We start from the raw sequence: 13834 nt of genomic DNA on the forward strand, positions 1-13834 counted from the left end.
CTAATCTCAAGCTATTCTGAAGACCACTCAAAACCCATTAACATGCTTCTAAGCACATTTCTTCATTACCAAGTATTTTGAGCAAAAAGTAGCACACATTTGATGAAAGAGCGGGTCAGTAACATCAAAAGACTGTCTGCAACAGGTTGCCTAGGAGCCTCTGTACTTTATTACTTCATCATTATTAAGCAAATCATAAGAATACAATTATGGCAAATAGCCACTGGGTGGCAGAACAACTGTGGTAGCACTGCAGAAACTCATTCTTTTTCTGTCATTTAATGGCCTACTGCAAGGCCAAAAATGTCCTTTCATAAAATACACCGCTGTGTATTTATTTGTGGTTCCTGACATGTCATTTGAGGCACACTTCACTAGGAATGGGGAGACCATTGAGAACAGCAAGCATATTTGTTATTGCTTCTTCAGTCATCATATAAGTGGCTTGGACTGTAGCAGTTCCAATGTGAGGCGTTATAATAATATTCTTCAACTTTAACAATGAGTGATTTCTGCAAGAAATAAAACAAGACAGAATGATTAGAGTTTAACTTTATACTACTGCTGTTGCATTTAGTCTAACTGGCAGTAACTTCTCCCAAGTTTTGTATGGTAAGGAAGAGGGACCATAATGCAAAGGCTACTCAGAACAGAAAGGCATTAATTTACCTATTTCTTCTACATTGGCCTACTGCTTCCAGTACAGTCAGACTGGTGTATATGTGAGACTGGTCACAGCTCTGGCTACAGAGCTGGTGTATATAGGAGACTGAGGATTTACCTTTATGCAACTTAAATGAATCTGAGACTGACAGTGGTAGTGGCAGCGGTTAGTAACTGATATTGGTATTTCAAGTAAGTTTTTGATCTGATGGGCATTCATTCAGCCTTGAAAAAGGTATCTCAGCCTACACAGCTAGTTCACAGCTACTGAGAAAGTCAGTGTCAGAAGCAGAAATGGAATTTGGGGTTCCTGGATTGTACTTTTGTGCTCAGAAAACCAAAAAGGACCAAAAACTACGTAAGATGCAACTGAAATCTGAAAATTACATCTAAAATATGTTTAAAACTATGAATGGATACTGAGGAAATTAACAGTACCATACTTTCCTACATATAACTCCCACTCCCAAATAAAACATGCAACTTGTTTTTGGAAGGAAGAATGTAGGGAAAAAAAAGGATTTTCCAGAATCAAGTCCAACTCTGTAAGTCTGCCTGGAAACAGAGTGTGTAGGAAGTATGGCAACATAAACCTCCTGGCATGACAAACTGTCTCTTGCAATGCCACACTTCCTGCCCACTCTACGTTCCCAGGAGGACTCACTCTATGTCATGTAAGGTTAGGCACCAGACCCTTACAAAGGGCAGTAGCAAGACCTTTACTTCTTTAAGTCACTGATTTTCAACCTTTTTCATTTGTGGACCCCTAAAAAGTTTTGAAAGGTGGTGCAAACCCCCTTTGAATTGTAAGTGTGAGTATTCACATACTTTTGATTGATCATAATCATCTTTCATAGAACCCTTAGACGGTCTGTGGACCGCCAGGGGTCTGTGGACCACAGGTTGAAAACCACTGCTCTAAGTAGTTCTTTATGCAAGTTCCTGTAAATAAAGGTGTTGTTTCTACATCAAAAGCCTCATTAAGATACTATCAACAGCTTGCTTGCTGCTTTGGGTACAAGCTACAGTGCTCAACCAATAGACCTGGCTGTGAAAGACGCAAGCAGCAGTCATCTTGGCAGCTGCACAACATGGGCAGCATCTCCTGGAGTGCTTCTTTTTCAGCAAAGAAAACAGCTTCCACATTTAAAATATGTACCCCAATTTTGGGATGCTGATTTTGAAGGAAAGATGTGTGTTATGCATGAGAAAATACAGTATTTCCAGGTTTTAATTCATGTTCTTCAGGATTTAAATAATTTTAGATTAAAGAGACAAAACAAGTTTTCTACCTTGGCAGAGGTTCAGGGTAAGTCACATCAAGAGCTGCAGCCCTGATGACTTTGTTTTGAAGAGCTTCTACCAGTGCATCTTGATCAACTACTGCACCTGCATTAACATGATAACATCTTATCCAGGAGTAGCCCAGATACATACACCAATGAACAAGATACGTCCGCATCTTTAATCAAGAAAAAGGTCTCAAAGTACAGTTAGCAATAGTAATGGATTTTCAGCTCATTATAAAAATCAGACATAGTTCTAGCAACAATTATTGTTTAAAATTAGAGCTGACATGGTCCAATATATAGGACACTGGACTGAAACCAGACAGAATTTCTACACTAGATCTGCCCTTGACCTCCATGTGGTTTTACATAAGTCACTTACCCAAACCTTTTCTATCTTTCATCCTATCTCTGTTATCTCTTGTGATTGGAATGTCTCTGGAACTGCCACTTATGTATTTTTGTGTGGTACCAATGGGGACCTGATCTCTATATAGACCTCCATGTGCATTACGGTAATAATAATACAAGAGAAATCCCATTCTTTGATATAATGTTCTCCCCAGTGGGCACTAGGCTCTCCTTGTGCCCTGCACATCTTTAATTTAACTAGAGGAAATAGTCTCCTACCAAGCTAAATTCTGGAAGGTGCTAAGACCCTGTTAAGCACCTGTTACTCCTTTTGAAAGATCAATGGGAATTGTAGATGCTCAGTATTCCATGTATAATTAACATTATCTAGCTGAATAGAACTTTTTTGTGTGCTAAATAAAACATGGAAGTCCTTGCAAGAGGGAACTTCTCAGTAGAAAAAGACAAAATTCAACTTATTCTTAACTATGGAGCCCCAACTCATGCTTATATAACACCCCACCTCTGCTGATGTTAATGAGAGTAGCAGTGGGTTTCATCAGCTCTAACTCCCTTTTCCCGATCAGTTTGTGTGTCTGCGGCGTCAGGTTCACAACCAGCATGACAAAATCTGATTGCTGGAGCAAGTCTTCCATCTTTTTACAATAAATGGCACCAACAGCCTGTTCCTCTTCCTCTTTTCTGAAGGAGTAAAAAAACCACAGCAATCTCTTATTGGTTTTTGTTTTCTTCTGTAACATCTATCTTAGACCAACACATGACTTTTCCCAGAGTCATTGCCAACCACTTCACTAGCAAGTCACTTGCAGTGCAATGTAGGAAACAGTGTAAGCATTAGGCACCTTTGAGTTGATGCTCCCTTGTAGCTGCAATGATCCACACAAAGGTCACTATCAGGGGACCTATCAAGGAGATTTTCAGACCTCTTCTACTAGCTGATTTGGGAAGCAGAAGTGGCTTCTCATTTGGACAAGAAAACACCTCTCTGCTCAGATGAAGGCCATTTAGCAAAGGAAAGGCTGGTTTAGAAATATAAAAGGGAACTGTATAAAAGGGAAAGAAGTGTGTAAATCCTATTCTGACTGGCCTTCAGTGAGGGGTCTGGTGTGAGAGCTTAACCCATGCTTTAAACCCAGAGAGCTAACAGAAGAATGAAAAAGAAACCAAGCTCAGCCTTATGCAAATTGGATGGATTCACCAAGGGCAAGTCACACCTGGCCAGCCTGATTGCTTCTATGATGAGATAACTGCCTCTGTGGATATGGGGGAAAAACAGTGGGCATATTATACCTTGACTTTAGCAAGGTTTTTGTTACCGTCTCCCACAGCACTCTTGCAAGCAAGCTGAGGAAGTATGGGTTGGATAAATGGACTGTAAGGTGGATAAAAAGCTTGCTGGATTGTTGGGCTCAACAGGTAGTAATCAATAGCTCAATGTCTAGTTGGCAATCGGTGGAGTGCTCCAGGAATCAGTCCTAGGGCTGGTTTTGTTCAATACCTTCATCAACAGTCTGGCAGATGGAATATAAATTCAGCAAGTTCACTAATGACACCAAGCTGGGGAGTGATAAATACGCTGGAGAGTGGAGCTAGGATTCAGCTGCCTAGACACATTGGAGGATTGGGCCAAAAGAAATCTAATAAGGTTCAATAAGGACAAGTGCAAAGTCCTGCACTTAGGATGGGACAATCTCACGCACCAGTACAAGCTGGGGGCTGACTGGCTGGGCAGCAGCCCTGCAGAAAAGAAGCTGGAGGTTAACAGTGGACAGTAAGATGGATAGGAGTCAGCAGCATGCCATTGTTGCTAAGAAGGCTAACAGCACTGTGGGCTGCATTAGCAGAAGCGCTGCCAGCAGATCAAGGGAAGTAATTATTCTGCTCTGTTCTATACCAGTGAGGCCATATCTGGAGTAAGGATGTGGGCAAGTTGGAGAGTCTAGTGGAGGGCAACAAAAATGGTGACAGATGACAGAACAAGGAGCAATGGTCTCAAGTTGCAGCAACAGAGGTTTAGGTTTGATATTAGGAAAAAAATTCTTACTAGAAGGGTGGCGAAACACTGGAAGAGGCTACCTAGAGAAGTGGTGGAATCTCCACCATTGGAGTTTTTTTAAGGCCTGGTTTGACAAAGCCCTGGCTGGAATGATCTAGTTGGGGATGCTCCTGCTTTGAACAGGGGGTTGGACAAGATGACCTCCTGAGGTCTCTTCCAACCCTAATTTTCTATGATTCTGTGAAATTAATACACTGATTATCCTCTTGCCTCTAGTACTATCTAAGTGGAAACCCCCCACTCCCTCCAGGAACAGATGCCCCTTCATGGTTCATTATCCATTTGTTATTGTTACTGGAACATACGGTTTGTTGTTATATTTGTTCTCAAGAGTACTTCTCATGAGGCAGTGTATAATTTAGCACAAGATGAAAGCAGATGGACCATTTCTTGAAATGATTAGAACTCTTCAATGGTACTAAAAAAATTACCATACTAAAGCACACTCAGTTATTTAAGGGGCACAGAAATAAACATACTTAATTTATATTTTAACTTCAAGAATTATTTGACGATGTTAAAACCTTCTATTGTTTTTTCCGCAGTTATCCAGATATAGAACAGAAACATGAAGGCCACATTAGTTTGTGCTAGGTCCCTGTTAAGGGGAGTACTGCTTCTGAGACAACAGAATAAAGTTAAGGAAGGAATTCAGGATCTGGTCAGCAGTTTGGAAATTGCTTCAGAAAAATCTAAATAGATAAATAAAATGTAGTATATAATAATATATTGGCTGAGATGTGTGCATGCATCACTACTCTTATTGGATAGGAAGTCAGATACACTCAAACAAATGCAATTATGTCACCTTCTAGTGTCTGACCAGAAAAATCTGTCATCATTGTTCTATTACTACAACTGCTCAAAGAAGTTCTTCTCAAAGAACCCATTTCCCACATGCTTCCGCATATTACTTTGAAGTTTTATGTACCCATAAGGGTGCAGAGAAGGGTTAATGATCCAAAGTTACCATAAATTGTGCCAGGGCTCCCAAGATACAACTCCTCCTCACTGCTCTCCTTCATACGGACAAGCTTCAACAAATTGCTTCTGCACACAGCTGGGGAAGCACACCAACTCCCTTGTACGCCGCTGGCTGAACAAAACTGGTGTGCCTGAACCACCTTAGCTGGCTGTGCTATTAGGTTTTTTTGTGCCAATTCACACCAATTTAAAATTGAGCCCTCACAAAGATAAAAACACGTAGAAGCACAGACCAGGCCTGACATTTTTTCTCTCCCTAGTTGTCAGCAACTATACCCTGAATTTCCAAAGCGTAACCATCATTTCAAAACATAAAGAAAGAGAGAACATTTAAGTATCTATAAGAAGCGACACTAGACAGAGATGGAACAGAAGCCTAAACTTGCCCAAGGTTGCACTGGGCATATATACACATGCACTAATATGCCGTTGTTACTGTGCATTAAGTTTAGTACCTCTAATATAAGGTACTACCTAAATGCACAGTAACCAGCGCTCCTGCGCAGTAGTGTCAGTGCATGGTCTTTTCGTGATGGTTAATGCACAGTAGACTAATTCTATTATGCATTAGCATGGCTTTTGGCATGATGTGCAAATGCGCAGTAGAATTACTCTACTGCGCATTAAGCGTCTCATGCAGATGTGCTCAGAAGAATCAGAATTAGTATCAAATTACACAGAACACATACGAGCACCAGCATGCAGGCAACTCAGTCCAATGGCTAGGACTGACTACCATAACCAGAATATCAACCAAGAATCAGAAGCCAAAGACAGGGACCAAAGGAAAAGAGGAAGGTCAGAAACTGCTTGAGGGATCAGGTACATTTTGCAGCCGGGAGGCAGTTTCTCTCTCTGCCCTTAAGACTACAGTACTGAGACCACAGCCAGTCATGCTGCTGCTGAGCTCCAGCTGTGGCCAACTATCTTAGGATACTGACTGACTTCCATAGTAGCTGGGGAAACAACTCTTACAATACACAACATCAAGGAACACTGAGTGCAAATACAGGAATAAGAGCAAGAGATGCCAGACATTTCAGCAGGTTCACACTCAGCAAACCACACCAGCTGGCTGTAGCATCTTTGTTGACTGAGAATTTCAAGTCTCTGATATTGTCCATTACATGCAGATTCATTTTCTTCTTTTGGGCCATAGCACAGGTGCCACCTACACCCCCCACCCCTGCAATCTAATGCCTGGCTTACCCAACAGAAAAAAATACTACCTCAGCTAAATTTTACAGTCCTTTCAATAGCTAATACTGTCCCTTCTCTCTTATGCATGTGATGGCATCTAACACTATACTTTCACTTACTAATCATTAATCCCACACCAGGCTCATCTCCTATCTAATGACCAAAAAAATCTCACTGGAAAAAAGATCCTTGTATTTCACTACTGACACAACCTACAGAACACAATGCTGAACAAGGGAAACTGGATCTCTCATAGATTCATAGATTGTAAGGCTGGAAGGGACCACAGATCATCAGGTCCAGCCTCCTACACCAGGCAGGAAAGACAGCTGGGGCCAGGTGACTGCAGCAACATGACTCCAGTCTTCTCTTGAAGATTTCCAGGGTAGGCAATTACACCACCTCTGGAGGGACCTTATTCCACAGTCTGGGCACTCTAACTGTGAAGAAGTTTTTCCTAATGTTGAGCCTGAAATGGCCTTCCAGGAGTTTGTGGCGATTACTCCTGTTTTTTCCCCAAGGATGCCCTGGTGAACAGTTGTTGACTGAACCCTTGATGTACTTCCCCGATGTAGTGGTAAGTTGCTACCAAGTGACCCCTCAGCCTTCTCTTTTTGAGGCTAAAGAGTCCCAGGTCCCTCAGCCTTTCACTGTATGGCTTGCCATGCAAGTCTCTGAACATATGGATGGCCCTTCTCTGGACTCTCCCAAGCTCTGCCATATCGTTGTTAAAGTGTGGTGCCCAGAACTGGACACAGTACACTGGTTAAGGTCTTACTAATACCGAGCAGAGGGCTGCCAACTGGCTGGAGGGCCACACCCAGAGAGTGGTGGTGGATGGGTCATTTTCAACTTGGAGGGATGTAGGCAGTGGGGCTCTGCAGGGCTCTGTCCTCGGGACACACTGTTCAACATCTTCATCGGTGACTTGGATGAGGGGGTAAATAGTACCGTGTTCAAATTTGCTGATGACAGTAAGACGTGGGGGGATGTGGTCATGCTAGAAGGGAGGAATAGGCTGCAATTGGACCTAGACAGGTTACAGGGGTGGGCAGATGAGAATAGGATGGGATTCAACACCGACAAGTGCAAGGTGATGCACCTGGGGAGGAAGTACCGGCACCATACCTACAGGCTGGGGAACTTCCGTCTTGTCAGTACAGAGGCAGAAAAGGATCTTGGAGTCATCACTGATGCCAAGATGAACATGGGCTGGCAGTGTGGGGATGCAGTCAGGAAGGCCAACTGTACCTTATCATGCATCCACAGATGCATCTCAAGCAGATCCAAAGAGGAGATACTCCCCCTCTATGCGGCACTGGTCAGGCCGCAGCTGGAGTACTGTGTCCAATTCTGGGTGCCGCACTTCACGAGGGATGTGGACAACATGGAGAGGGTCCAGAGGAGGGCCACTCGTATGATCAGGGGGCAGCAGGGAAGGCCCTACGAGGAGAAGGTATGGGACCTGAACCTGTTCAGCCTCCACAAGAGAAGGCTGAGGGGAGATCTAGTTGCCTGTTACAAACTAGTCAGAGGGGACCAGCAGGCACTGAGGAAGTCCCTGTTCCTCCATGCACTACCAGGATTGACCAGGAATAATGGTCACAAACTGGCAGAGGGTAGATTTAGGCTAGATATCAGGCGCTACTTCACGGTCAGGGCAGCTAGGATCTGGAACCAACTTAAATGAAGTGGTGTGGCTCCTACCCTGCGGGTCTTTAAGACGAGGCTAGATGTACACTTTGCTGGGGTCGTTTGACCCCAGTTCTCTTTCCTGCCATGGCAGGGGGTTGGACTCGATGATCTACTCAGGTCCCTTCTGACCCTAGAACTATGAAACTATGGAAGAATCACTTTTTCGGTTTTGCTGGAAATGCATCAGTTGATGTATACCAGAGTATTATTTGCCCTGCTGGCTACAGCATCGCACTGCTGACTCAAGTTCATGCTATGGTCTATTATTACCTCCAGGTCCCTTTCGTTCGTGGTGCTGGTCAGTTTGGCACCACCAAGCCCATAGGTGTGTAGGGGGTTGTTCATCCCCAGATGGAGCACCTTACACTTCTCAGTGTTGAACTTCATCTGGTTCCAACTTGCCCAACTTACCAGCCTGTCCAGGTCTGCCTGTATCTGTAGCCCATATTGAAGCGTGACCACGCTTCCCCATAACTTGGTGTCATCTGCAAACTTGGCCAGTGAGCTCTTCACCCCCTCATCCAAATCACTGATAAAGACGTTGAAAAGTACTGGACCAAGCACCAACCCCTGCAGGACACTGCTGCCCAATTCTTTCCAGGATGACACAGATCCGTTCACTACAACTCCCAATTTCATACCCACCCGTCTTGCACAATCCTCCAATTTTTTTGCAAGAACCTCATGGGATACCTTGATCAAAGGCTTTTTGGAAGTCAAACACATTTTACAGTCCTTCATCAACCGCCTCTCTCTTACAGAGGTGGCAAGTTACCTGATCATAGATGCATGTGTACTTCTTTCCTTTGATCACTAGCAAGGGAGTCAGGGAGAGAGGTTCAAACGCACTCTCAGACATGAGTGACTGGGCCTCCTGAATCTGGGGGGGGCACCTACAGAAACCCCCGACCCTGTCAGAGGGGGCACCAGCCCTACTGACAGCATCATTGTTGGCCATCGGGGGGGGCGGGCAACGGCCCCCTACCGGTCACTTATGCTCTCAGAGTAATACTGTGACCCTCCAGTCTGCCTCACATTACATCATAATCACATTCATAGCTTCAACAGATCTCTTCATCACTCCATACAGTGGCAACTAGCACAGTGAGTATGGCTGGAATGACTACATATAATACCTAGGGGCTAGTGCTAATTCTAGTCGCAAAAAATAAAACTATGTGGGCATTTATATGCTTGCTTTTCAAGAGCTTGAGTTTATTATACATTAACTCTTGTGCCTCAGAAGTTTGGCTTTTGCTCAACCTGATGTTCTAGGACAGCATGTTAAAATTTCTGAGCCTGACAACAAGAGAACTATTTACTTAATTAAGTCAAAGAGAATTTGAGCCTCAACTAGCAAAAAGGAGGAAGGGGTTAGAAGAAAAGGTTCTATAAATAACATTTTAAATGATCAAAATAACTTAGATTCTGCTCAAGTCAGAATAGATGTGCTTGTACCTCCGGTTCCTGTTGTGATACAGAATTTTCATGTCAAAGGCTTTGGCCCGCTTGGCCACTTTATAGCCAATACTGCCCATTCCAATGATCCCAAGGGTAGCCCCAGTGACTTCCACTCCCAGCCAGTCAACAGCAAAATGCTCAGTGTCTGGGGCAACTGCAATCTGACAGCCTAAAAAAAAAAAAGAAAAAGGTGAATAAATTGAAATAAATTGATTAAGGAATTTAAGATGGAAATTAAAAAGAGAAGGAATGTTCACAAAACCATCAAAAGAATGAAGTTCTGGAATAGTTCATAGGAGTAAAGGGTGTGTCAAATATCTAAGTACTTTTAAGGTGGAGTTTGATCAGTTTTTTAAAGTGATGTATGAAAGTTGCATACATAGCAGGGAATAGGTCTCAGTGGCCCAGGAGGTTCCTTCCAATCCTATGTCTCCAATACATTTATTTTTGCTGAATGAATTCTTCATTGTCTGTAACATTTTCTTGGACGTTTGCACTTAGGTTAGACAGAAGCCTTAATCTCATGAACACTGCCTTGTGCTGAAGCAGGCTTGGGTACAAGCTATCAGAGGAAAAACAGAAAAAGCAGCACCACTTGGAAAGCTGAATCCTCAGTGCTTTTCTTCCTAGATTCCTAAAACGTATTTCAGCCAGGTCAGCTATGACAAAGTGAAAAATGGAAAATGCCAAAACAAGCTCAAATGGAAGAAAAACATCAGTAAAGGAATTAAAAAGGTTACCTTCCACTAGTCTTCTGGCAGATGCCAACATGAGGGCCATCCCTGTATCTGCTGTGGAGTCAGATACAGCTTGTGGAGTATTAGTCACTTTCACTCCAAAGGTAGAAATCAGTTTCAAGTCCAGGTGATCCACTCCTACTCCGGAGCTGGCAATCACTTTTAAGTTAGGCAGGCTTTCAAGGAGTCCCCGGTCAATGGTGGGTCTGCATTCAAATATGAAAATAGATTTGATTTTTTCACTCAGTTCTTTTTTGTTTTCAAGAAATTCCTTCATGGTGATAAGGTGAAAGTTCTTTTTCAGGAGCCCCACATGGTTTTCCAGAACACCTTCTACTCCTCCAACTCCAAGGATCAGAACACCAGGCAGTTCTTGGTCTCCCATGACCTGCCAAAAGGATCAAGAGAAATGTTCTCTTACACATAAGAAATGAACAATTTGCTGGGGAGCAGCTATAGCCACACTTGTAAATTTGTACTTAATGGAAATAAATACTATCCTCAATAGCACAATGTGAACCTACCCACAAATTAGCAGAGTGATCCTTCGTTGAAAGATGTGGGATCAGGCTCCACTACTGAAATCTGGCCCTCCTGACTTCAGATCTAGAATCTCTTGGAGGGCATGGCCCTATATAATTTTGATTATCCATGCTCTGCTACCCTTTAGCTTCTCCATATCCAGTGTCTCTCATTTCAAAAGTCATCAATCATTTTAGTCCTAAGTTACTTCCATTCCATGCAAATCTCATAGTTCTTCACTATCACTCTTGAAAATGTATATCAATAATCAATCAAGATTCATGAAACATGGATAGCTAAGAGTTATTTTAAGTTCTCTGCATGAGTTGCTTTGTGTGTGTGGGTGGGTGGATAGGTCTCAGGAGCACACACTGGCCGGATCCAGATATTCAGGCACATGCAGTTTGCAGTCTTTGATGACCAAGACATTTCCTTTAAATCACATGGTTGAAGACCACTTCCTGCTTGGGGCAATGCGTAGGGGGTGCATGTGGGTGCATGTCCACCCCGAGCGTGGGGGTGTGCACCCCCTGCAAAAAGACCACCCCCCTGCGGGCAGTCACCCCTCACCACCCCGCCGGCAGCATCTGCTGGTGGTCCACAACTGCCCCTGGCCGCTGGCAGCACCTATGGGTGGTCACCAACCCCTGGTCAGTGCTCACCACCCACCCCCTGCCACTGCCAGCTGCATCTATGGAAGCTCTGTGCTTACCATCGCTGGACTCCTGCTGCCGCCAGCACAGCCATGCACCTCCCCCCCCCTCCCACTGCCGGGGGCATGCGCTATTCATGCTCCTGGTATAACAACCAACATACTGTTAATTTGATAGGTCTGTCCTTTGCCATCCTTATAGCTCCCTGAATCAAATTGGCTGTTTGTGCATTTAATGTAATGACAGTTTTTGGACTGGCTCCGTAAGAACATGAAGTTAGTTCACTAACAAAGTAATCCAGTTAGTATTCAGTCCTCAGAGTCCTTGTTTCTCAGCCATATCATCCTATTTAGAGCTGCAGTGGCTTGCTACCTGACATGTTTTTGGAACTCACAGTGCCAGCCTTGCCCAGTAAAGACCTGCAGCCAGTACAGGTCATGAAGAACAATACCTCTTAACATTCCCCAGAAATAACTGATGATCCTTAAAATGAAAAGCAAAACTCTCTGATGTATTACACCATTTGTTTTTAGCTCTCGAGGCGTCCTCATACATACATACATACATACAATATGAGGATAATCCGAATCTGATTCACATCCATATTTGATTTAGAAGAACTTTCTATACAGTCAACAGGAGTGAGAAAAATTATTTGCATGGAGCCCGGATATGCAAATAGCCTGCCAAGTAGCGCGCAAACCCATGAGCCCAAGTTGCTTTTCCACCTCCACCTTGCCATGCTTTTACTAAAAAAGATGGGAGCCACCATTTGACATCACTTTCTGATCTGCGCTTCACGATCCTTTGCTCCAATGCAAACAGTGCACCAGGTCTCCATGCCAGGCTTGGGGTAGTGCTGAATGGGACTGGGTTGCCAAAGGGAAAAACCTGACAACCCATTCAACACTACCCCCACAGGGCTGGAAGCCTGCACTGAGCTTCCCAATGTTGTGCCTAGACTGGGGGCTGCTCTACCCAGGGGTGATGCCCGAGACTCGGCCCCTGGAGCAGTCTCATCCAGGTCAGGGTGGGCTGGAAACCTGGTGACCATGGGGAAGCAGCAGCAGGGCAGGTGGCTGCCTCCCTGCTGCTGAGCTCCGGAGCCCAGGGGAACACCACAGGGCTGGCCTGACCCCAAGCCACCTTGGGCAGATCCACTTTAGTGTTGCCAGGGGTACAATCATTACCATATCAGTACCATCATTTCAACCCTTGTACACTGTACCATCAATAATAGTAATAGTGCTCAAAATATACAATATTTTGGAGGCAGCAAATCGATGCAGCATATGCAAAACCCACCTCACTCTCATCTAACTTTTGGGTTTGCTGCCAGCGCTTTCTTACGCTTCAAAATAAAGAAATGCTTCTCACCCACTCATTGACTTAGAATAAGCCATATAAAGTAAGTACGGCTCATTTGGCATATCTATTTCGCATATTTTTTTCAATGTAGACAATTTTTCAGCAAATCCGATCATTTTGAGCTTCCAACAAACCATTTCGTATTTAAGACCTGGCCACGCTGATCCACCCGCGGCCCCTGCTCCACTCAGATGTGAGGCCAAGTAGGGCTGAGAGCCCTGCGCCTCGTACCCCCCAGCCCGCCTGCTCCTTCGCTCGCCGAGCACGCACGGAAGGGCCACGGCCACCCACGGGCGGGCCCAGGCCCGGGCCGCGCCGCACCCCCAGGCCGCACGCAGCATGGCCAGCCGGCCGCCCCCGGGCGCTGCCGCCCCTGCTTCTCCCAGCGCCTGGGAGTGCCCTGACTGCCCGTGCGCAGCATTGGTTTGGCTGGTGGTATGGCCCGGGCTTCTCCCCAACACACTCTGCGGGATGGCATGTTCCAACCTGTGTTTCATTCCCTACCTTCCCCCACACTCCAGAAGTTGGTAGTTCTAAACTACCCGACACACACACACTCGCTGTCTGGGAGTTGGTATATTCCAAGCTGTGATTCTACGCCCCCCCACACTGTGGGAGTTGGTATATGCCAAGATGTAGTTCTAATCCACCACACGTACACTGTGGGGGTTGGTACATTCCAAGCTGTGATTCTACCCAGCTTCGCCCCACACAGTCGGGGGGGGGCAAAACGAAGTAATAGGTCTCCTCCAGCCTCATATCCCCTCAGGGCTCAAGCACCAGCCCCCGAACCGGAAACAGCAAGCAGAGACAGGGCGGAAACGCTCCTTTGTT

General features: G+C 44.8%; 1 protein-coding gene across 4 annotated transcripts; it reads right to left on the reverse strand.

The window, feature by feature from the left end:
* Positions 1-130: 130 nt before the first annotated feature.
* LOC149868987 (uncharacterized) lies at positions 131-13787 on the reverse strand. 4 transcript variants are annotated; one of them, XM_090039518.1, is made up of 6 exons: positions 13660-13787; positions 10461-10845; positions 9718-9889; positions 2827-3005; positions 1956-2052; positions 131-512 (listed from the first exon to the last, which is right to left on the reverse strand). In XM_090039518.1, the coding sequence occupies exons 2-6, from the start codon at positions 10840-10842 to the stop codon at positions 356-358; spliced, it is 987 nt and encodes a 328-aa protein (XP_089895644.1). In that variant the 5' UTR covers positions 10843-10845; positions 13660-13787; the 3' UTR covers positions 131-355. The 4 variants fall into 4 exon arrangements, with proteins under 4 accessions (XP_089895644.1, XP_089895642.1, XP_089895641.1 ...); XM_090039516.1 differs by lacking the exon at positions 13660-13787 and adding an exon at positions 13505-13653; XM_090039515.1 differs by lacking the exon at positions 13660-13787 and adding an exon at positions 13135-13454.
* Positions 13788-13834: the final 47 nt, after the last annotated feature.

This window comes from Crocodylus siamensis, chromosome 3 (assembly GCF_052110815.1).
Source record: "Crocodylus siamensis isolate JL-2025a chromosome 3, ASM5211081v1, whole genome shotgun sequence".
NCBI classification, from domain to species: Eukaryota; Metazoa; Chordata; order Crocodylia; family Crocodylidae; genus Crocodylus; species Crocodylus siamensis.